Here is a 22,007-nt window from a genome sequence, read left to right on the forward strand (position 1 = left end):
TGTCTGCAAGGGCCCCTGATCCTGCAGAATGGGTCACAAGCTGCGCTGGGACCTGGCTGCCACCCTGCAGGGTGGCATTTCCCCTCAGTCCCTGTCCTGCCTGCAGACTCCTGAGGGTGCTGGGTCTGTGCCGGGAGGAGCAGCTGTGCCCAGGCCTCGAGGTGAGGCTGTGGGGCTGAGCCTGGGGCAGCTCAGGTGTCCCTGCTGCAGGATCCTCCCCGACTGTCGGATTATCCCTTTTTCCTCACCCAGAGATGTCAAAAGTCGCTCGGGGCTGTGCCGCTGTCCCTGCCATGTCTCACATTCCTGCTCCGTGCCAGCCCCTGAGCTCATGGCGAGGCTGGACGGGCACGGGGACGGCTCCTGGTGTCACCAGCCCTGGCTGCGGGTGCCAGGAGCATTTAAATCCCGGCCAGCTTTGCAGGGCTGCTCCTCCCTGGCCACACAGCAGGGACACGAGTGACACAGGGACACAAGTGACACAGGGAGAGTGACACAAGTGACACAGGGACATGAGTGACACAGGGAGAGTGACACAAGTGACACAGGGACACAACTGACACAGGGACATGAGTGACACAGGGAGAGTGACACAAGTGACACAGGGACACAAGTGACACAGGGAGAGTGACACAAGTGACACAGGGACACGAGTGACACAGGGAGAGGGACACGAGTGACACAGGGACACAAGTGACACAGGGAGAGTGACACAAGTGACACAGGGACACAAGTGACACAGGGACATGAGTGACACAGGGAGAGTGACACAAGTGACACAGGGACACAAGTGACACAGGGACATGAGTGACACAGGGAGAGTGACACAAGTGACACAGGGACACAAGTGACACAGGGAGAGTGACACAAGTGACACAGGGACACGAGTGACACAGGGAGAGGGACACGAGTGACACAGGGACACGAGTGACACAAGGACACGAGTGACACAGGGAGAGTGACACAAGAGACACAGGGACACGAGTGATACAGGGACAGAAGTGACACAGGGACACGAGTGACACAGGGACACAAGTGACACAGGGAGAGGGACACGAGTGACACAGGGACACGAGTGACACAGGGACACTCCTGAAGCTGTGCTCCAGGAATGTCACCTTGCCGGGGACCTGCCCTCAGGTCCCTCTGCCCCAAAACCAGACCTGCGGGCTCTCCTCTGTCCTGGGCCAGCGGCACGGAGCAGCACCGAGGTGTTTCTTCAGGATGTCCCTGCCTTCAGGAGGATGGACCTGCACCCTCCCCAGCAAAGCACAAACCTGCCTGAGGTTTCACAGGGCTGCGAGGGGCTGTGAAAATCAGCTCCTTCCAACCCCCCCGAGCACGATGGTTTCAGATAACGGGGAGAGAAGTGCCAGGAGAAGGCGTGGGAACAGCCAGGGCGGGCGGCCAGGAGTGAGAAAGGAGCTGGCTTTGAGTCTCCTTCCAGCAGGAGCAAACACGGATGCAGTTGGCTGCAGTGGGTGTCCCCAGGGAAGCGATCTGCTCCTGGGATCTGCTGCTGGGCAAAGCTGCGGCTGCTGCTCCCGAGCCCTGAGCAAAGCCCTGGCACCTCCAGGGAGTGGGGCAGGATGGAATGAAAGGATTCCCCACCCCTGGCACCTCCAGGGAGTGGGGCAGGATGGAATTAAAGGATTCCCCATCCCTGGCACCTCCAGGGAGTGGGGCAGGATGGAATTAAAGGATTCCCCATCCCTGGCACCTCCAGGGAGTGGGGCAGGATGGAATGAAAGGATTCCCCATCCCTGGCACCTCCAGGGCCTGGGGCACAGCAGGATGGACTTAAAGGCTGCTGAGGATTCCCCACAGGCACAGAGAGGTGATGATGGCCTCTGAAGGGACTCTGCCACTGACATTTGGGGAGGAGGAAGGGGAAAGCAGAATTGTCCTTTTATTTTCTTGTCTTTCAGCACATTCTTGACCAGAGCTCCAAGTTATGCCCCTGGATATTAAAGGAGAAGCTGGCAAACCTTCCCAAGCCCTTCCAGGGGTCGGCGATGGTTCTGCCATCCTGGCTCTGGGGTGCTTTGGGAGCCAGGGCATCTCTGCACAAAGCAATTTGTTCAATGTTGCTCCTCTGGTGGGTTCAGCATCCCCAAGGTGATCCAGGCCACCCTGGCAAGGACAGCTGGGTCACAGCAGGAGATGCTGCCGTGCTCCTGTCCCCTTGGGACACGGTGGGCAACCCTCCAGAGGGGAAAAGCAGACAGGATGGGCAGGGCTGGACCTGGCTTTGTGGGAACCTCGAGGAGAGAGAAGAATCAAAGGCAGAATCTCCCAGACAAGCCAGTGGTGCTGTCTGGTTTGTCCCTCTGCTTTCAGGGGCTGCCAGCTCCACTTGTGCCTCCTCCATTGTTTCCCAAGCACTCGGGACAGAGCTGAGGAAACCAAGCCCTAGACCCTACACGGATGAACAGGAGTAAAATTAGAAACCAGGGGAGCAGACTTCCTCCAGAAGCCCAGAATATCTGCTTTGTCCCTGAAGAGCCCTTCAGCAGCTTCCCCTCACCAGCCAGGGCTGTCTCAGCTCCTGCTGTGGTGCTGAGGCTGGGGCTCTGCTCAGCGTATTTGGGGGGAAAAAAAAATTGCCTTTTGGTGTGTGTTTGAGCTGTGCTGGCCACCAGCCCTCACATGTGGAGTCCCACCTTTCTGCATCCCTCAGCCTCCCTGGAGCAGCTGCTGCTGAGGTGCAAAGAGCCTCTCAGTGTTGGAGAGGAGCAAGTGTTTGCTGGATCCATCTGGGAGACAAAACTCATCCTGAGAGGAGCAAGTGTTTGCTGGATCCATCTGGGAGACAAAACTCCTCATCCCTGCCCTTAACTGAGCTCAGCTGTGCAGGGCCTGGCTCTCCTGCCAGGAACTGGAGCTTTAGCACATCAGGGTATGGGAAGGAGGCAAGAAATCCAACCAAACTGCTTGTGGAGAGCTCCTATTTCTTCTTGGAGCCGGCTCCCCTCTCCCACACTGCCTTTCCCCTCAGAGGTCTCGACCCCTGGAGAGGGGGGCTGGGATTGTGGTGTCATTTTTGGGGGACAGATGCTGTGACAAAGAGCACTTTTCTCTCGGGCCCCAGCTGCCCTTCACCTGCTGCTGGACATGTTTCGTTTGCTCTGGAGTCTGAGCCAGATGCACCAGGACAAGTCCTTTGCTTTACTCCTCCTAGGCACAGCTGAATTCCAGATACTCAGAAATCCAGAGGGGGGAAAAAAAAAAAATGAAGCACAGAGAGGAAATCAGTCGGGAAATCAGTCAGAGAATTTTAGTTCAGGGAAATTTTACAGGGAAATTCAGAATTTTACAAGGAAAGGGTTCATTCAGCCTCCTGATTTCTTTGCTTGTTCATGATCCCACACTCCACATCCCACAGAAACAGAGGGAGAAGGGGAAAGAAAGAAACCCCTCTTCCCCGGCTGCAATCAAAGGTGTCATTCAGCCGAAGAAGGGTGTGAATAATTCTCATTTTTCTGGTTTGTTCTCCCCACCCGGGCGTGGCTCTGCCTACCTGGGCTAGACCATTCCTGCCAGCACCTGGGGAAAAAAAAAAATCAGCTTTCCTTGGGATTGCCCAGGTCCTGTGGGTGGAACTCACCTCAGCTACTGGGTTCCTGCACCAAGGGCCCTTTGTTCACGGGGATTTTTGGGACGTGCTTTGATCCTTTTCTCCTCTTTCCGTGATTCCAGCAAAGCCTGCGAGGGGATTTTGGGGTTTGTCTCCTCCAGACAGCAGTGCTGGGGGACGGGGTTTGTTATTCCCTGCGAGCTGGGGAAAGGCAGCTGGGAATTCCTGGGTGCACAAACGCTGCAGCAGCAGAATTCCCTCGTTTCCACCAGGAAGCAGCAAAGCCGTGTTTGTGCCGAGCCATTCCAGCAGCTGGCAGATTCCCTCTGAAAACGTTTAGGGGGGAAAACAGGAGACCAACAAATCCCATTTTTTGTCCCAGGAAAAGGAAAGCCTTGGAGGAGAGAGGCAAACAACCCCTGGATGATAGAATTGCAGCCCAGCACAGCTTCTGTCCCAAAACAGATGCAGCATCTCCCCGTCAGTCCTGCTGTTCAGAAAAAAAAAAAAACCCCATGAACATCCTGGAGATGAGGAAAATTCCCTCCAAAGCCTGGCCAAGTGTTCCTCTGGCACCAGACACTTCCATGAGGTCACTGTTGGAGTTCCTCCCGTGTCTGGATGGGTCACAAGCAGAAATTAAAAACTCTCTGGGCTTTGTGACCCCTCGTGTGTCTCCCTCTGGCCCACCACGGGGCAAAAAGGGTCTTTGAATTGCTGCTGGCATCCTCCAGGATTTGGGGATTCTGCAGGACACACGGCCTGGCTCGGTGTCCACCTTCCCTGCCCCTTCCAGAGCTGCCCCACAGGAAAGCCTTGTCACGCCTGATTAATTATCAGCTGTAATAAAAGATGATTCCAGGAATCCCCTGCGCTAAAAACCGTCTGATTTTTGATCGGCAGCCCTGGAAAAGTGCTGGATTCTGGGCAGGGGCAGAGGTCTGACACGTGGGGTGAGAACATGGTGGGTTCTGCTGACAAAACCTGCAGCAGTTCTGGCTCACAAGGTGAAAAATGGCTCAGTCCCTGTCTCTTTCCAAGGTCTTCTAAGCACAAACTGTCCAATTATGAAATGACACCTAAATTCTTTTTACTTTTAACCCAATAACCAACCACCCGTGGCCAGCAATGTGGATTTTTCTGTCCAATTACCAAACACCACCCAGAGCCATGAAGAAGAAGGTAAAAAAGGACTCAGACTCTGCCCTAAATCCTCCATCCTGCTTTATATCTATATTACTATATACTAAAATCTTAAAATCCGAGTTTTCCACCCTGTGATATCACACACTTCTATTTAACCACACACCCACAATCCCAGTGCTGTCACTCAATTTTAGAAGCTTGTTCCATGTCCTCAGGTCTTTTTGGGGTTTTTTTTTTGGAGGGGTCAATGCCTGTGAGCACAGAAAGCCCAAAATTCTCAGCGCCCGGGGTTCCAAGAGGAAGAGAGAGAACAAACAGGGGGAGAGAGAGAAGCTCCGAGTGTCTTTTCTTGGCAAAGCATCCCCACAGCGGCGTCCTTGACAGGTGCCAGGAAGAGAAGCAGGGGCAGAAAAAGCCCCATGTGTGGGAGAACTCTGCAAAACAGGATCTGCCAGACTTCCTCCGCATGGACAGGGAGCAGGGAGAGGGGAGCAGGGCCGGCCCCACACTCAGGGCAGCCCCATCTGAGCACAGATTCCCTCCTGAGCAGCGCCTGAACATTTCCAGCTGGACCTTTCCTCCCTGTTTTTATAGAGATAGCCGCAGCTTCGGCTGCGCCTTTGAGAGCCAGCAGGGGAAATGGCACAAGTGGTAAGTGCTCCTTCATTCCCTGATCCGGGGCTGCAGCTGGGAAGGGGAGGAAGAGCTGGAATTGCAGATTTTTCAGTGAACAGCAGGGTCTGAGTGCAGCTGTTCTGCTGCTGCTCTTCCCCTTCCCCTCAAGGTTTAGTGGCATTCCCAGTGGCCCATCCCATTTTGGGGGTGGATTTTTAGGGCCTTTCTCCAGGAGTTTGATTTCCACGTGGCTGATCTCTTCAGAGCCCTCACAGGGGACCTCAATTCCTCCCCTAAAATCCTCGCTGGGTTTTATTTAATCCCTCACTCCTGGTGGGAAGTGAGGAGCGTGGATGGGCTCTGCATTCACATCACCTGCCTCTTCTTTCATGACTGAAAAAGCAAATTTGTCTCTCAGAGGGAGCCTGAGCCCCCGTGGAAGGGTGGAGAGCAGAGAGGACATTTCTGTCCCGCAGCGTCACTCATTTGTGGGGGAATTATTTGTGCTCTGGTCGTTCTTTCATCGCTCAGGAATTACAGCGCCCGGCCCTGGAACAAAAGTCTCTTATCCCCCCAAAGAGATGGGAATTGTTTGGGTGGCTTTGCACACATGCAGCAAACCTCTTTCTCCACGAGCCGCTGGCATGGCAGCGATTTCCCCGGGCTGACGTGGGAGGATGTGAGGCATGGATGTCAGAGCCCTCCACGGCGCTGGCCTTGTTTATCCTGCAGCATTTTTCTAATCTTGACTGGAAATAGCCACTTGTTGATGGCAGCAAGGCTCGTCGCCCTCGTTGTTCCCACATTTCATCCAGCCAGTCCCTCCTGCCCTCCCGGACCTCAGCGTGGCCCTTCCCAGCAAGGATTCGAGGTGGAAAACACAGGATTCTGTCCCCAAAGGCCACCCAGCCAGGCTCCTGCTGTTTCCCCATGGCCAGATGTGGGGTTTTTATCTTCTTTTCTTCTGCTAGAGCTGGGACTAAGTGCTGGGGAGACGCAGTTTTTGTGTTCAGACTTAGATATTTATTAATTCTTACCCATGTCACAGTCTCCCAAGCTGTGAGTTCTGGCTAACAAGGTGAAAAATGGCTCTGGCTCTTTCCAAGGTCTTTTAAGCACAAACTGTCCAATTACGAGATGATACCTCTATTATTTTTACTTTTAACCCAATAAACAAACTCCTGTGGTCCACAATGTGGATTTTTTCATCCAATTACAGAACACCACCCAGACCCATGAAGAAAAAAGGTGAAAAAGAAGGACTCAGCCTCTGCCCTAAAACCTCCATCTTAATTTATATATATTATCATATACCAAAACATTAAAATCGAAGTTTTTCTACCCTGGGATATCACACCCTTCTATTTAACTCCACACCCACAATCCCAGTGCTGTCACTCAATTTTGGAAGCCTTTTCCAAGGCCTCAGGTCAAACGCAGTGTTTTCTTGAGGGCCAGTGCCTGTTAGCACAGAAACCCTAAAATTCTCAATGCCCAGGGTCCCAGAAACCCTAAAATTCTCAGTGCCCAGGGTCCCAGAAACCCTAAAATTCTCAGTGCCCAGGGTCGCAGCAGCCAGATTCCCAACTCCGTGGGGTTGTGTGATGGGATAGTGATTGGGGTTTTGTGATTTATGCTCCACTCTGCTGACGTCCAGGCAGGATTTCCCCGCCAGGATGGATTCCCTGGTGATTGTCTGTGCTCCAAAACCTGGCTCCACCAGGCACCTGAGCCTCCAGAACTCTCTGCGCTGGTGGAAAATGAAGAATTGGTGCCTTGAAGGAGGAGCTGACTCGGAGCTGATTCCCTCTGCCCCTAAACCACCGCGGGGGGACAACAACCCCCCAAGTGTCCCCGGAGCAGGGAAGGGAGCTGGCCGAGGTCAGGCATGCTGCACAAACCCCGCTGACAGCACAGGGAGTCCTTCCCTTCCCTCCCACTCCCTCCCCGGCCGGCTCCGCACAAAAGGGGCGATTGTTTTTTGTGCTCCCAAGCTTTGTTCCTGCTCACATGTTTGCGCCTTCTCCCTGGGAGGGAAGGGAAAAAGCCCCACGTGCAAATCCTCAGCAAATCCTGCCTTAGAGTCAGCTCTGCTATAAACCCTGAAAATGAGGGTTGGAGCTGTTCTGGCAGCCTGGAGCAGGGGAATAACTGGAAATCCGTGTCCCAGGCTGGGCCGGTTTGCCACTGCGGTGCTGGAGCTGTTCCACCCCTTTAGGGTTGGATTTATCCTAAAGTGAAGCTTCCCTGGTGCCAGTGATGCCCTTTTGGGGCTACCTAAAACCCGAGGCCAGACAAAATTAGGAGAATAAAAAGCAGCTGTATTTATCGAATGAGTTGTATTTATTGAGGGGCCTTCAGGAGCATTTAGGGCAGGTGAAGCCCAACCCAGAAATGGAGCACAGGTTTTCACACTTTTAGAAGTTGGGTCCATTTGCAGATTGGGGGTTAATCCTCCAACTGCAGCTTGAGGTAATGAAGGAATTTACCCCAAGTTTGCTCCCAAATCACGTTAATTTACATTTCTCAGGGCCTGAGGCAGTGAGGTGTCCTTGGTTCCCAGGCCTGGAGAGGAACTGTTGTGTCTCACCAAGACGGGGAAGCAGCAGCTCACGCTGTGTGTGGAGTTGAGAGTCCTACACTAAAGAACTGCAGGATTACAAACACACGAAAAAAACCCCAGAAAAGCTGAAATCCTAAGGGAAGAACGAGGAGGCTGCAGAGCCCGGAGAGGCTGGAGCTGTCACCTGGGTGTTGAGGCTGATGGAAAATCGGCCTCACTCCGAATTCCTGGCTGAGAGCAGCCAGCTCTTGGCCGGCTCTGCTGCAGCTGCACTTCCAGTGGGGGCCAGGAGCTTCTCCTGATGGCAACTCCCAGCCCCACGCTGCTCCCCAGGCTGGCTTTGGGTTCTGAGGGGTGCTCAGAGCCCCATCCACCACTGCCCCTGCTGCTTTCCCCGCTCCCAACACGCTCAGAGCCTGGTGGGATTTACACAATCCCCTAAAAACAGAGCACACCCAAAACACAGCTGATGGCAGCAGCAGCTCTGCTCTGTCCCCGGCCACCCAGGGAAAAGGGGAATAATGCCCTGATGGCCAGCACTGCCTGGAGCAGGAGCCAGAGGTGGGTGGAACAGCCAAATAAAAGCCAGGATAGAATTAAGTCAGCCCTCCAGCACCCTGAGCGTGGTGGAGCTGCAAAACCACCCTAATCGCTGCAGGGATTCAAAAAAAGAAGGGACAGAAGGTGAAGGGAGAGACACAGATGCCAGGGGGAGGGAATCTGGTCTCCTCTGCTTTGGTTTTTCCTCTGCTGGCTCCTCCCTGTACACAAACCAAGCTCTGCGAATGCTGGAGTCTCCTCTGCATCCCTGCAGGATGCTCCAAATTGGGATTTTTTGGGGTTTTTTTTTTTTTTTTTTTTTTTTTTTTTTTTTTTTTTTTTTTTTTTTTGTTCTCTCTCCCAGATGGACAAACGTTATAAAGGAGGATTAGAGCTCTTGAGAGAGGCTGGGAGTTCTCAAGGCTGAGAGAAGGGGAAGCAGCAGCTCCTTACGTAGGTGGAAATTCCTCAGGAAAGCCAGTCCTAAGGAGATTCTCCTAAACTTGGCTTTTTCCAAGTGGTCTGGGCTTTCCTAACAGGATGGAGGTAGGGCTAAGGAGTCAGGCAATAAGGAAAACGATCCACTCCACTGAATTTTAGCCTTTGGCTAAAAATTGACCTCTTCATCCAGACCTTGCTTGTGCTGTTTAGAAGTGAGTCCAATTTTTGGAGCTGTTTGGGTTCCTGGCAAGCAAAGTGAGGTCCAGCTGGGGAAAAGAAAGAAAAAAAAAAAAAGCAGTTAAATCCTGTCTCGTGAAGGAAATGAAGCAGGAATTTAAAATCTTGGAGATTCTGGGGGAGAAACATGAAAGGTTTGTTTAGAGCCATCGAACTCATGGCCAGCTAAATCCAAGGAACTGTGGAAAAGTTGGTTCAGCCAGGCTTTAGGAATCTGGGATCTGAATCAGCCTCTCCTCCCTCTGGAGCTTTCAACACGAGTCTTGCAGCCTTTGGGAAGAGCTGTTGGTCCTAAAGATCCAGGGAATTTCTGCTGGGGACACTCAGGGCCCACCCTGAATGTTGGTGTCCTCACTCCTGCGCAGTCCCTGGCGCTGTGGGTCCAGATCTTTATGTGGGACCTTTATTTATTTCTTTATGGCAGTTCTGGCACTGCAAACAGGGATTGGGATCGTGGCTCTGGCAAAGCCTCGAGCTCCACAAGTTCCCCGTGTCCTCCTGCTCTGCTGTTGGGGTTGGGGTTGCACTGACTGTGGGATTTGGGGGAGTTTTGGACACTTCAGGATGGCTGGGTCTGTGCCCCGCCTGGATTTTTGGGGGTCAGTGTTGCTAAACCTGTGTCCTGTCTGGTTTTTTGGGGGGTCAGTGTTCCAGAGTCTGTGTCCTGCCTGGTTTTTTTGGGGGGTCAGTGTTTCTCAGGTGTGTCCTGCCTGGTTTTTTTGGGGGGTCAGTGTTTCTCAGGTGTGTCCTGCCTGGTTTTTTTGGGGGGGTCAGTGTTTCTCAGGTGTGTCCTGCCTGGTTTTTTTGGGGGGTCAGTGTTTCTCAGGTGTGTCCTGCCTGGTTTTTTTGGGGGGTCAGTGTTTCTCAGGTGTGTCCTGCCTGGTTTTTTTGGGGGGTCAGTGTTTCTCAGGTGTGTCCTGCCTGGTTTTTTGGAGGGGTCAGTGTTTCTGAGGCTGTGTCCTGCCTCTTTTATTGGGGTCAGTGTTCCCAAACCCGTGTCCTGCCTGGTTTTTGGGGTCACTGTTCCAGAGTCTGTGTCCTGCCTGGTTTTTTGGGGTCAGTATTTTTCAGGCTGCTCCAGCTGTGGAATTACTGCAATTCCAGGCAAGAGCAAGGAGAAAATGAAATCCCTGGCCTTGAGGCACCCAGAATTCCGGGCTCAGAGCTCAGGCTGCTGCTCCTCACCCCAAAAGTGGCTTTTTAGGGAGCTTTGGGAGAAAAGAGCTCCTCTATATGCTGGACCTTACCTCACTGAGGAGTCATCCCCAGGGCTGCTCATCTGCTGAGAAACATAAAACTGGCCGATGCTGCGAGTAAACACATCTATTTTTGTAGTTTGTCTTCCAAGTCAAACAAAAATAAGAGATGACTCCAGGGCTGAGCCCGACATGACACGGTGGTAACTGAGAAGTGACAAAGTTGAGGCTGCTGCCCTTCAGCCACGAGCAGGAATTGAGTGTGGCACAGCGGGTGAGCTGCTGCTGGTCGTTTTTGGGGGGGACAATCTGGGTGATGTTGGTGCTTCTGCTGGTCTCAGCATCCTCTGGGTCAGATTTGGGCTGATAAGAGCTGAGCAAGGTCTGGCCTTGGGTGACTCCTCACCTGTGCTGGGGCTGCACAACCATTCCCTGCAGCTCCAGGGGACGTTTTCACCCTCCTCACCCTCCCCTAAAGCTGCTCTGCCTCCTTTCCAAACAGGGAATTTCCATGCTGCCATATATAGATCCCCCTCCAAACAAACCCGCCTGTGCGGAGCTGCGTTGTTCCCAAAATCCTGTTTGTTCCAGCTGCGGGAATTTGTCCCAGACAAGAGGATGTTGCATCTCATCAGAAGTTGGGGATTGTTTACGTCCCCAAAATGTCACAGCAGCTGCAGCAAAAACCTCCCCAGGCCCTGAGGGCTCTAGGAAACACCTGAGCCCCAGCAGCACCACGAGCTAAATGTGGTTGGTTGGTTGCTGGGGGTTTTATTTGGGTTTTTTCCTACAATTATTCGTTGTTTTTTGTAGCTTGGCACGAGGAGAAGGGGATCACCCCGAGGGAATTTTGGCCAAATCCACGGCAGGCGGAGAATGGGGAGCTCAGAAGTGATGGGGAGCTCAGGCTGAAAAGAAATAGATTTATTTATAAAATATATAAATAATAATTAATAAAAAAATTTACTTTATTTATATAAAATATATAAATAAAATATATATTACATATAATGTAAAAATAATTATAATAGAAACATAAACATATATGCAATATAATATAAAATATATATCACATATCATATATCATATATCATATGTTATATGTTATATGTTAAATATTGTATATTATATAATATATATTATGTAATATATATTATGTAATATATATTATGTAATATATATTATGTAATATATTATATATTATATATTATATATTATATATTATATATTATATATTATATATTATATATTATATATTATATATTATATTAGACATAATATTATATATTTATATAATTTTATATATGTAGATAATAGAACAAACACATAAATAGATTTTTATATTTATATAAATATAATCGCTGTTATAGCACTATTCTATAGATCTAATATTACTATATTAATATTATATATAGCCACAATTATATAGAATAAAGAGCTGAGATTTAAGCAGGAGCAGAGCTGGAGTGACATCTCTGGCTTCAGATGCATCCAGGAAAGAATCAGCCCGAGCACAGGCACCAGGCTTACTGAAAACAGGATTTGCCAATTCCTGTCAGCTTTAAAAATAAACCCAAACCCTGTTAGATCTAATTATTTTCCAGGCTGCTTTTTCCTGCTTGCACCTATCCCTGCAGGGCTTGGAGGGAGATAAAGACTGGCTCCAGGCTGCAGGGTGTGAACAGCATCCACTGGGATAAACTGGCAAAAAATGAAAAAAAAAACCCCAAACCCAGGGAATTATTCTGAGATGAGCAACACTTCCTTGGGAAGTGAGTAATGGAAGGAAATCCATCCCATGTATCCAGCAGCCCTAATCAAGGGCTCTGAATGGGTCTGGAGGTGGGGCAGGAGGAGAGTGGGGTGGGATATGATGGGATATGATGGGATATAATGGGATATGATGGGATATGGTGAAATATTATGGGATATTATGGGATATAATGGAATTTGAGGGGATATGATGGGATATGGTGGGATATGAGGGGATACGAGGGGATATTTGCCACCTGAGCCTGCAGCTTCCCCGCCCCAGGATGCAGCTGCCACCTGGGAGGGGATCTCAGGGTGAGAGCAGGGATATTCCATTCCCTTAAAAACCCGGGATAACGCTGATTCCAGCCCGGATGGAGCACTGGGTGAGGCTGTCACCACCACGGGGCCGAGTGATGGGACACCCCGGTGCTGTCAGCTCCCTTGGGATGCAGCTGGGCCCCAAACTGGGAGGGGAACACAAACAAGTGCCCTCAGCTGTCTGATTCCACGGGTTTTTGATTGGATCTTCAGCCTGATTTTCCATTTTTGTGGATGAGTTCGGACACAACTTTTTTTTCCACCCTGAACACTCCTTGGCCCCTCACTCCTGGTGAGGTTTTTGGTTTTTTACAGTTCCCAGGGGAGAGAGAATAAAATTGGAGGAAATATTGCTCAGCAGCGTCTGAAATCCCAAAAACTTCCACACATCCCTTCTTTGCTGCTTCTCAGCCTGGCCTGCTGATCCCTCCCCACGCCAAGGAGATGAGGCTTGATGGATCTCTTCACAACTGGATGTGATTTTCCAGCTTTTCCCTCTGCTGGGAGTATCTTGGATCCATCCAGAGGCAAGCACATGGAAAAACCTACAATGGGAAGGGGGAAAGGGAATCGTTGTCACCTCACCTGATGAGCGGGAGGCTAATGCAGATGAGAGGGGAGCAGGACAGCTGGGGAAAGGGAATTGGGGTTGATTTCTTGGTGGTGTGGCAGAAATACCCCGCACACGGGGGCACGGAGAGGCTGAACCTCGGCACCTCCGGCGTTTGCTCCTCTCCCCTCACCCAGTGAGAGATTTATCACAAGTTTCTCTTTCTTTGCCTCAGGATCCCAGACCTGAGCCCGAGGGAGACAATCCCTGAGCTGTTCCTGTGCCAGCTGCAATTCCCAAAATTTCTCCCTGCCCTTTCCCCACTTGGGCAGCTTGGGCTCCTTCCCCCAAGGTCTGAGAGTCCCCAGTGTCCCCAGCGTCCCCCAGCCCGTGGGAGACGATCCCTGGGCTTTTCCTGTGCCAGCTGCAATTCCCAAAATTTCTCCCTGCCCTTTCCCCACCTGGGCAGCTTGGGCTCCTTCCCCCAAGCTCTGCGTGTCCTGGTGGCCCCAGCAGCCCTTCCCCAGGGGACACGGTGTCCCCGGTGTCCCCGGTGTCCCCCAGGCCGTGGGAGGGCCCCGCTGGGCAGCGCTAGGACCTGCGGAATGCTCCTCCCAGAAGATTAGCCAATATTCCCAGGGCAGGGCAGCTCCCCAGCCTTTTCTACTCTTTCTTTCCTTTATAAACGATATTTTTTTTTTTCCTTCTTCTAGCTCCTTCCAGAGAGGAGAGCTTTGGATTTCTCGCAGCTTTTCTTTCCCTCTTTTTTTTTTTCTTTTTTTTCCCTCCAGTACCTGGCCTGCTGCCAGTGCCTCGCGGGGCCAAAGTTTTTTTATCTATAGGGATATATTTTTCAAACCAAGCCCAGCTGCTCGCAGACCGAATCCCCGCTCCTGGGGCGAGCTTAGCTCGGCGGAGGACGAGCAGCAGGAGCGCTGCGTGTGCCTCTCCTCCAGCTATTCCTGTCAAGATGGATTTACGGCTTTAAAAGGAGTCGGGGAGTAGCGGGGGGAAGGAAGGAAAATCGCCTCCAGGAGCCAGAGCTGGAACCACAACCCAGCGAAACTTCGCACGGCGAGGAGCGGAGATCTCAAGGCATGGCAGCGGGGTCGCGCCGGGATCCGGTGGATCCCGGACCATGACTGATCCCAGGCTTTTGGTCTGCCTTCACAGAGCCCAGCCGCCGCATTTCGGGGGGTTTGGCCGCCGCCAGGCTCGGCTATGTTGGCCCAGGCGCTGTTTTCCCTCGGGCTGTGGCTGCGGATCGCTGCGGGACGGGACGCACCTGAGCCAGGTGAGTGAGTGCCTGCAAAGGCAGAGGCGTTCCTGCCCTGCTTTGCCCCATTTCATGCCTCCTGCTCCTCGCAGCTCCTCGCAAAACCCTTTTCAGAATAAAAGCTGAGCCTCACGGCGCTCCTTTAGGTGTTCAGAAACAAAGAATCGCGATTGCCGCTTAGAAAGTGATTTTGTCGTGCTTGTTTCCAATGGGGAAGAGGAAATCGACCCAGAAATTTGCAGAGTTAAGAGTGATCCTATGGCAAAGTCCTCGCTGTGGGCTGCAGGACAGGCACGGAGAGGAGTCATCCAGTGATTAACACTCTGCTCCCTCGCTAATCTCCGTAATTCCATCGTTACAGCTCCGCTTTAAAACGCTTTCTCTCGGGTACTGCCGATGGAAAATGACCATGGGTCAGTCCTGCGGAGCCTTCAGCGGGGAAAGGGACTGCAGGGGGTGGATGGGCAGGGGCTCATCCCACACCGTGGGGCTCAGATGCTGCCAGCCGTGTTGTCCTGCCCCGTGCCCGCGAGTGGGGACGGCTCTGGGGCTGCGGGGTGGTTGTGTTTGGTGTTCACCGCACCTGGGAACTGCAGCGCGGTGGGAAACGAGAGGGAACCTCGTGTCTGCCTGGCCAGGAGCTCCTCAGACAGAGCAGCCCGGACCGCCGGGGTCTGGCTCTGCTGCTGGCACACAGAGGGGCTGGGGATGGGGCTCAGAGCCCTCTCAGGGTGCTGGGTCTGGCCCTCAGTGTCCCAGGATGGATTCTGTCCCTCAGTGTCCCAGCTGGGTTCTGTCCCTCAGTGTCCCAGGCTGGTTCTGTCCCTCTGTCCCAGCTGGGTTCTGTCCCTCGGTGTTCCAGGCTGGTTCTGTCCCTCTGTCCCAGCTGGGTTCTGTCCCTCGGTGTCCCAGGCTAGTTCTGTCCCTCTGTCCCAGCTGGGTTCTGTCCCTCTGTCCCAGCCGGGTTCTGTCCCTCAGTGTCCCAGGCTGGTTCTGTCCCTCTGTCCCAGCTGGGTTCTGTCCTTCAGTGTCCCAGCCTGGTTCTGACCCTCTGTCCCAGCTGGGTTCTGTCCCTCGGTGTCCCAGCTGGGTTCTGTCCCTCGGTGTCCCAGCCTGGTTCTGACCCTCTGTCCCAGCCGGGTTCTGTCCCTCGGTGTCCCAGCTGGGGCAGGAATGCTGCTGCAGCTCCTGGCGCTGTCCCAGCTCTCCAAGTCCACACAGCAGCAAATTCCCATTGTGCTGCCATCCTGCTGCCCTGGCAGTGTGTGGCATTGTCCCAAACGCGGACTCTGAACAATGCTCAGACCTTCAGGGTGTGTGGCATGGCATTCCAGAAGGCATTCCAGAAGGGTTGTGCCCTGCTCCAGAGGCAAAGAGCGTGTGTTAGAGATGAGCTGTGTTAATGATGAGCTCTGTTGGTCATGTTAGAGCTGCCTTTGGCCTCTCCCCCGAGAGGGAAAGACCCCTCAGGGCAGGAGATGCCCACCCCAGCCTGGCACAGCTCCTGCCAGGGGCAGTGATGCCGTGCCACGGTCACAGGGACAGGAACACTTTGGGATGTGTGCCCAGAACCCCGTTTCTTTGGGATTTGAGTGTGAGTGACTGTGGCCTCACTCTCAGCTGCACTGGGCAAAGTGAGGAAGCTGCTGGGTGGCCACTGGTGCTTCCACACGCTCAGGAATGACTGGATTGGTCTGGAAAATGGGTCCTGGATTGTTCTGAACAATGGGGTTTGGATTGTTTTGGACAGTGGGTCCTGGATTGTTCTGGACAATGGGTCCTGGATTGTTCCGGACAATAGATTTTGGATTCCTGCATAAAGTCAAGGCATACCATGACCAGTTCCCTTCCCTCTTTGGGTCCAGACTCAGATCTCAGCTGCATCCATGTAAAGCTCAGCCTTTTGATGGTTTGGGCTTGGATAAATGGAATCTGATTGTCATTTCCTGGGCTGGCATCAGCAGAAAACGATGGGCATGTTGCTGTTGTGAGTGAAAAGTGAAGACACGGCCCATCCATGCACACTTTGTGGGGCACCCTGGCACTCCCTGACCCCTGAAGCGCTGGCACAATTCCCTGCTCCCAGAGCTGTTGAGAAAACAGCAGAGAGAGTGAAACTCATGGAAAGACCATGAGACATGGCAGCACAGCTCCCCTCCTGCTGGTGGGGCTTGTCTGAAGGGCCATTTCCCAGCCTGAACTCCGTGCCAGGGATGAGCTGGAACCTCCAAAGCCTTTTAACCACACGCGAATTTCGTGCTTGGTGGACGTCAGCCCTTCACCACTCAGGTGACCTCCCCATCTCCCACGGGGTCTCTGGTGGGGTTTGGAGTGTCAAACCCCTCCTGGGTGGCTCAGGGGGAGAATTCTCTGCCAGGGAGAGGTGGTGCCTCCCTCCTCCTGCCTCTCACTGTGATCCAGAGGGGCCACAGGGAAGCTCAGCCCGTGTTCCTCCGTTCCCCCTGCCTTCCCTCTCACAGCAGGACTTTCTTCCCCTTGCGTGGCCAAGCAGTGAGAGAAGACAAACGTGGGATGTCAAAGGCAGTTAACCCAGACAGGACATGATCCTTCCTGGCTGTAAGTGAGCCCCACGAGCTCCAAGGCTGTGTAAATCAGGCGTGTGGAGCTCGTTCAGCTCCCAGCTGAGAGCGTGGGGAGCTCCGCGGGCGGATGTCTCCTGTCAGCATCGCCGGGAAGTCTGTTCCAGCTGTTTTTCCTGCTGGAAGAGCCAGCGAGGCAAGCGTTGTGTTTCCATAGTGACATTCCGCTCCCACATCGAGCCCTTCAGAAGGAACCTGAGCACGGCGCGGTGACCAGGCAGGACGTGGGGAGGGGACAGCAGGACCCTGCCGGGTGTCCCGTGTCACTCCCCGGGCTCAAATCACAGATCTGACAGCTCAGGAATCAGGGAAACGCTCAGGGATGCTCCTTTCCCTCCAAATCCGCCCCGAAAAAGTGAGGAATCCTCACGTGGCGCCTGGCCAAGGTGTCTAAAGCGAGGGAAGCGCCTGAAAGCAGCAGCCGCTTGCGTCAGCGGGGATTTGCTGGTTACAAACCTCGGCAGCCCCACCTCTGGCATGTTTGTCCTGGATGCAGGACAAGGAGCAGGAGGAAGGATGAGGGAATTGAGAGCCTGGACCTGCAGGGAGGGGCGATGCGGTGTCTGGTCGCTCTCTGAGCCTTGCCACGCTCCTGATGGGGGGAGATTTTGGGGGGGGTTTGTCTCGATATTTTTTTTTAATGGATTCTTTCTGCTGAATGGGAGGAATTTGTTCCCATCTCATGCAGGACCCAGTGTTACAGATGGGATGGTGTTTGAATGAAGGAGAAACCTTCTTCTTGACCCACAGAGGGTTTCTTCAGCCCCAAAACACGCCCCTGCCCAGCGGTGGGTTTAGCTGCTGGTTTTGTTAACCAGTTGTCGTTAACCAAGGCAGAACCCCGTGGTGTCAGAGCGGGGCTCTTCCTAATGAACACAGCAATGAGCGATGGGGAAAACCAGCGTTTAAGGGACTGTGAAGGTGATGCCCGGCTCTCTTGGTGCCCCAGGGCTGCAGGGTACAGACAAAAGGACACGGCTGTGATTCCCCTTTGCTCTTTTGGGGTCTCACACAAAAGGAACAAGGATTTGACTCCCCTTTGCTCTTTTGGGGTCTCACACAACAGGAACAAGGATTTGACTCCCCTTTGCTCTTTTGGGGTCTCACACAACAGGAACAAGGATTTGACTCCCCTTTGCTCTTTTGGGGTCTCACACAACAGGAACAAGGATTTGACTCCCCTTTGCTCTTTTGGGGTCTCACACAACAGGAACAAGGATTTGACTCCCCTTTGCTCTTTTGGGGTCTCACACAAAAGGAACAAGGATTTGACTCCCCTTTGCTCTTTTGGGGTCTCACACAACAGGAACAAGGATTTGACTCCCCTTTGCTCTTTTGGGGTTTCTCACCAGAGCTCACCCAGCTCCTCCCCACGCAGGTAGCTGTGGCAGCAGTGGGATCTCTGCTCCCTCGGGGTGAATTCCCAGCTCCCCTCCCAGCGCTTGTGCACATGACCCTGTTGTTTACTGCTGCTGGATCGTCCTTTGGCCATCGATCCCTGCCCTGCCGGGGCCAGACGCTTTTCCAGCTGCTCGTTGCAACATTTGGGAAGCGAGGGACACTTCCCAAAGCGGTGAGGAGCGGAGGGGAAGAACAACCCCGTGTCCTGCCAGCCAAACCAGTGGCTTGTGCTCCTTCCAGCAGAGGGGAGAGCTCAGAGCTGTGGTTTGCCTTGCTTTGTGCAGCCGGCAGCACACCCAAAGCCCTGCTGGAATTGCCACTGGGAGTTCTGGGATCCAGCAGCAGGGACCTGTGGGGTCACAGTTCAGCCCTGCTGGCTGATGTGCTGATTCCTGGACTTCACTTTGGTTTTCTGCCCGGCTCCGAGCTGCAGGGCACTGCGGGGCGGTGTCTGTGGCACAGCGGGAGCTGTGCTGGCTCACACGGAGCTGGTGGGGATCCAGCTGGGGTGCAGGTCTGTCCAGCCTGGACACAGAATCAGGGAGTGGTTGGGGTTGGGAGGGACCTCAAATCCCATCTCATCCCACCCCGTGCCACGGGCAGGGACACCAGGGACCCCAAATCCCATCTCATCCCACCCCGTGCCACGGGCAGGGACACCAGGGACCCCAAATCCCATCTCATCCCACCCCGTGCCACGGGCAGGGACACCAGGGACCCCAAATCCCATCTCATCCCACCCCGTGCCACGGGCAGGGACACCAGGGACCCCAAATCCCATCTCATCCCACCTCCTGCCACGGGCAGGGACACCAGGGACCCCAAATCCCATCTCATCCCACCTCCTGCCACGGGCAGGGACACCAGGGACCCCAAATCCCATCTCATCCCACCCCGTGCCACGGGCAGGGACACCAGGGACCCCAAATCCCATCTCATCCCACCCTATGCCACGGACAGGGACACCAGGGACCTCAAATCCCATCTCATCCCACCCCGTGCCACAGGCAGGGACACCAGGGACCCCAAATCCCATCTCATCCCACCTCCTGCCACGGGCAGGGACACCAGGGACCTCAAATCCCATCTCATCCCACCCCGTGCCATGGGCAGGGACACCTTCCACTATCCCAGGTTGCTCCAAGCCCCGTCCAGCCTGGCCTTAGACACTTCCAGGGATCCAGGGGCAGCCACAGCTTCTCTGGGCACCCTGTGCCAGGGCCCCACCACCCTCACAGAATTTTTTTGCCAATATCCCATCCAAGACTCCTCCCTGTCAGTCTGGAGCCATCCCCCCTCGCCCTGTCACTCCATGTCCTCGTGAATCGTCACTGCCAGGTCACTTTAGCTCTGTCCATTTCTGAATGCTCGGCCTGATCCCTCCTGTTGTTCCAGGAGATCTGTTCGGCCTCTGCCACTCCAGCCAGCACCTCTCCCTGCATCCTGGGATTTGCCACAGGATAACCCAGCTCTCCCAGCAGGTGCCTGTGCAGGTTTTGGGCTCACACCACTCCATTAACGCCGTTCCTCTTGTCTGCCCTGCCAGGTCCCCAGCCATCCATCTCCAACTCCGAGGGCGACCTCCTCTTCCTGCTGGACAGCTCCGCCAGCGTCTCCCACTATGAGTTCTCCAAGGTCAAGGAGTTCATGTGGGACCTTTTGCACCCTTTCACCTTCGGCCCCAGGGACGTCCAGACCAGCATCATCCACATCAGCACCACTCCCACCATGGAGTTCCCCTTCGACCAGCACCTGACCAGCGCCAGCCTGAGAAAAGCCATCGGGGCCACGCGGCAGCTGATGGGTGACACCAACACGGGCCAGGCGCTGTCCTACGCCAAGGAAAAACTCTTCAGCGGCGAGGCCGGGGCCAGGCCGGACGTGCCCAAGGTGCTGGTGTGGGTGACAGATGGTTTCTCCACGGATGACATCTCGGAGCCCATGCAGCTGCTGAAGGACATGGGGGTGACCGTGTTCATCGTCAGCACCGGCCGGGGAAACTTCCTGGAGCTGTCGGCGGCCGCCAGCCAGCCCTCGGACAAACACCTGCACTTTGTGGACGTGGACGACCTGCCCATCATCACCAAGGAGCTCAGGGATGGCATCCTAGGTAGGCTGGCCTGGGGGGCACTGGGAGTTGAGGGTGGGCAGTTACAGGTTTTTTATCTTTTTTTTCTGTTAGAGTCGGGATTAAATGCTCAGGAGACAGATTTTGTGTTCGGGCTCAGACGTTTGTTAATTCTTATCCATGTCACAGTCTCACAAGTTGTGAGTTCCAGCTCACAAAGTGAAAAATGGCTCTGTATCTCTCTCTCTACAAGGTCTTTTAAGAACAAACTGTCCAGTTATGAAATGACTCCTAAATTCTTTTTGCTTTGAACCTAATAACCAACCACCCATGGCCCGCAATGGGGATTTTTCCATCCAATTACAAAACACCGCCCAGAGCCATGAAAAATAAGGTAAAAAAGGACTTAGCCTGTGCCCTAAATCCTCCATCCTGCTTTATATACATCTATTACTATATTCTAAACCCTTCAACGCTGAGTTTTCCACCCTGTGCTATCCCACACTTCTATCCAAACTCCACCCCCACAATCCCAGAGCTGTCACTCAATTTTGGAAGCCTTTTCCACGGCCTCAGGTCGATGCAGTGTTCGCTTGGGGGTCAGTGCCTGTGAGCACAGAAGGTCTGAAATTCTCAGTGCCCAGGGTTCCAACCGGCAGTGTGTCGTTGTTGGGGTAGTGACACAGTAAAATCTTCAGAAGGTTCTTTATTATGTCAGCAAGCTGTCTTTTACATCATTTTTACAAACCTCGTGGGCAACTTTTAATTGGTTAATAGCTTCCTTGTTAATTGTTCTATTGGTAAAAGGTATTAGCAAAAGGTATTCTAGTTGCCCATCAAATCTCCTTATTCTTGGATTGTTTACATATTTTCTTTACTGATCCTCATGGGACAAATCCCCTTGTTATTGCAGGTGCGTTTATTTTTCACCCTCAGAACAGATTGTTGTGTTAAAGGAACTTCTCGTTCTCAAAACAGCTTCATATGGGAACCTGCAAATTGCTTGTTAGCTGCACTAGAAAGAAACGACAGGCCAGCTTTGGTTCCTCCTACAGCAGTGGGAGAATCCCCCAAATCTCATGGTCATCCTCACCCAAAAGCTCTGCCCTGGCAAACTCTGGGGGTTTGCCCACCGTGCTACAGGTCCAAGTATAACCCAAAGTTCCTGGGAGGTCTGGGATAAATCTGTTCCCCTTGGGATACTGGACTGAGTGGGACAAATTCCCCTCAGTGAGACGAACTTGTGTTTGTGAGGAGTTCAGCTGGGAATGAGGAACTCGGGCAGGGAAATATCTGAATTCCTTAAAACCCCACAAGTCTTTGAAATGAGTCATGCAGGTCAGGCGTCTGCACAAAAATGCCCCCACCTGCACAAGCTGTTAACCAAAGGTTTCCCAAGCAGGAATGATTTCACCTCAGCAAGAAGCTGCTGATTGTGGGTCATTTTTCTGAGCCTTGAGTTGATTTTCATGCTCAGGGTGATTTATTTTTTTTTTTTTTAATTCTCTCAAGCGCTGTCTGTCTCCGTGCCAGCTGATGGAGGAGCACAAACGTGTAGAACACATCCCAGATGGGCTGTGTGTGTCCCTGGCAAGGATTTGGTGCTGTCAGCTCCCTCCAACTCTTGTCTAGGATAGCTCTGACTCCCTAAATACACCAGGAAGGGCTGAGACCCCCAACTCCTGCAGTTCTTTCTCTTACAAAATACTCAACGCACCATCAAG

The 22,007-nt window shown here is 53.1% G+C and overlaps 1 protein-coding gene across 2 annotated transcripts in view; it reads left to right on the plus strand.

Annotated features, from left to right (window-relative positions):
* The first annotated feature begins 5,235 nt into the window (after positions 1-5,235).
* Positions 5,236-22,007, plus strand: part of VWA1 (von Willebrand factor A domain containing 1) — a 28,440-nt gene continuing 11,668 nt past the window's right edge. Inside the window, exons 1-3 of one of the 2 annotated variants that reach the window (XM_066203039.1) lie at positions 5,236-5,374; positions 14,112-14,232; positions 19,762-20,325. In XM_066203039.1, the coding sequence (XP_066059136.1) occupies positions 5,363-5,374; positions 14,112-14,232; positions 19,762-20,325 (697 nt within the window). In that variant the 5' untranslated portion in view covers positions 5,236-5,362. Of the gene's footprint in view, positions 5,375-13,589; positions 14,034-14,111; positions 14,233-19,761; positions 20,326-22,007 lie in introns of those variants that run through there. The other variant, XM_066203040.1, reaches the window with a different exon arrangement.

This window comes from Chamaea fasciata, unplaced genomic scaffold (genome assembly GCF_029207755.1).
Source record: "Chamaea fasciata isolate MVZ Bird 193981 ecotype frontalis unplaced genomic scaffold, bChaFas1.0.hap1 SCAF_23, whole genome shotgun sequence".
Taxonomy (NCBI): Eukaryota; Metazoa; Chordata; class Aves; order Passeriformes; family Sylviidae; genus Chamaea; species Chamaea fasciata.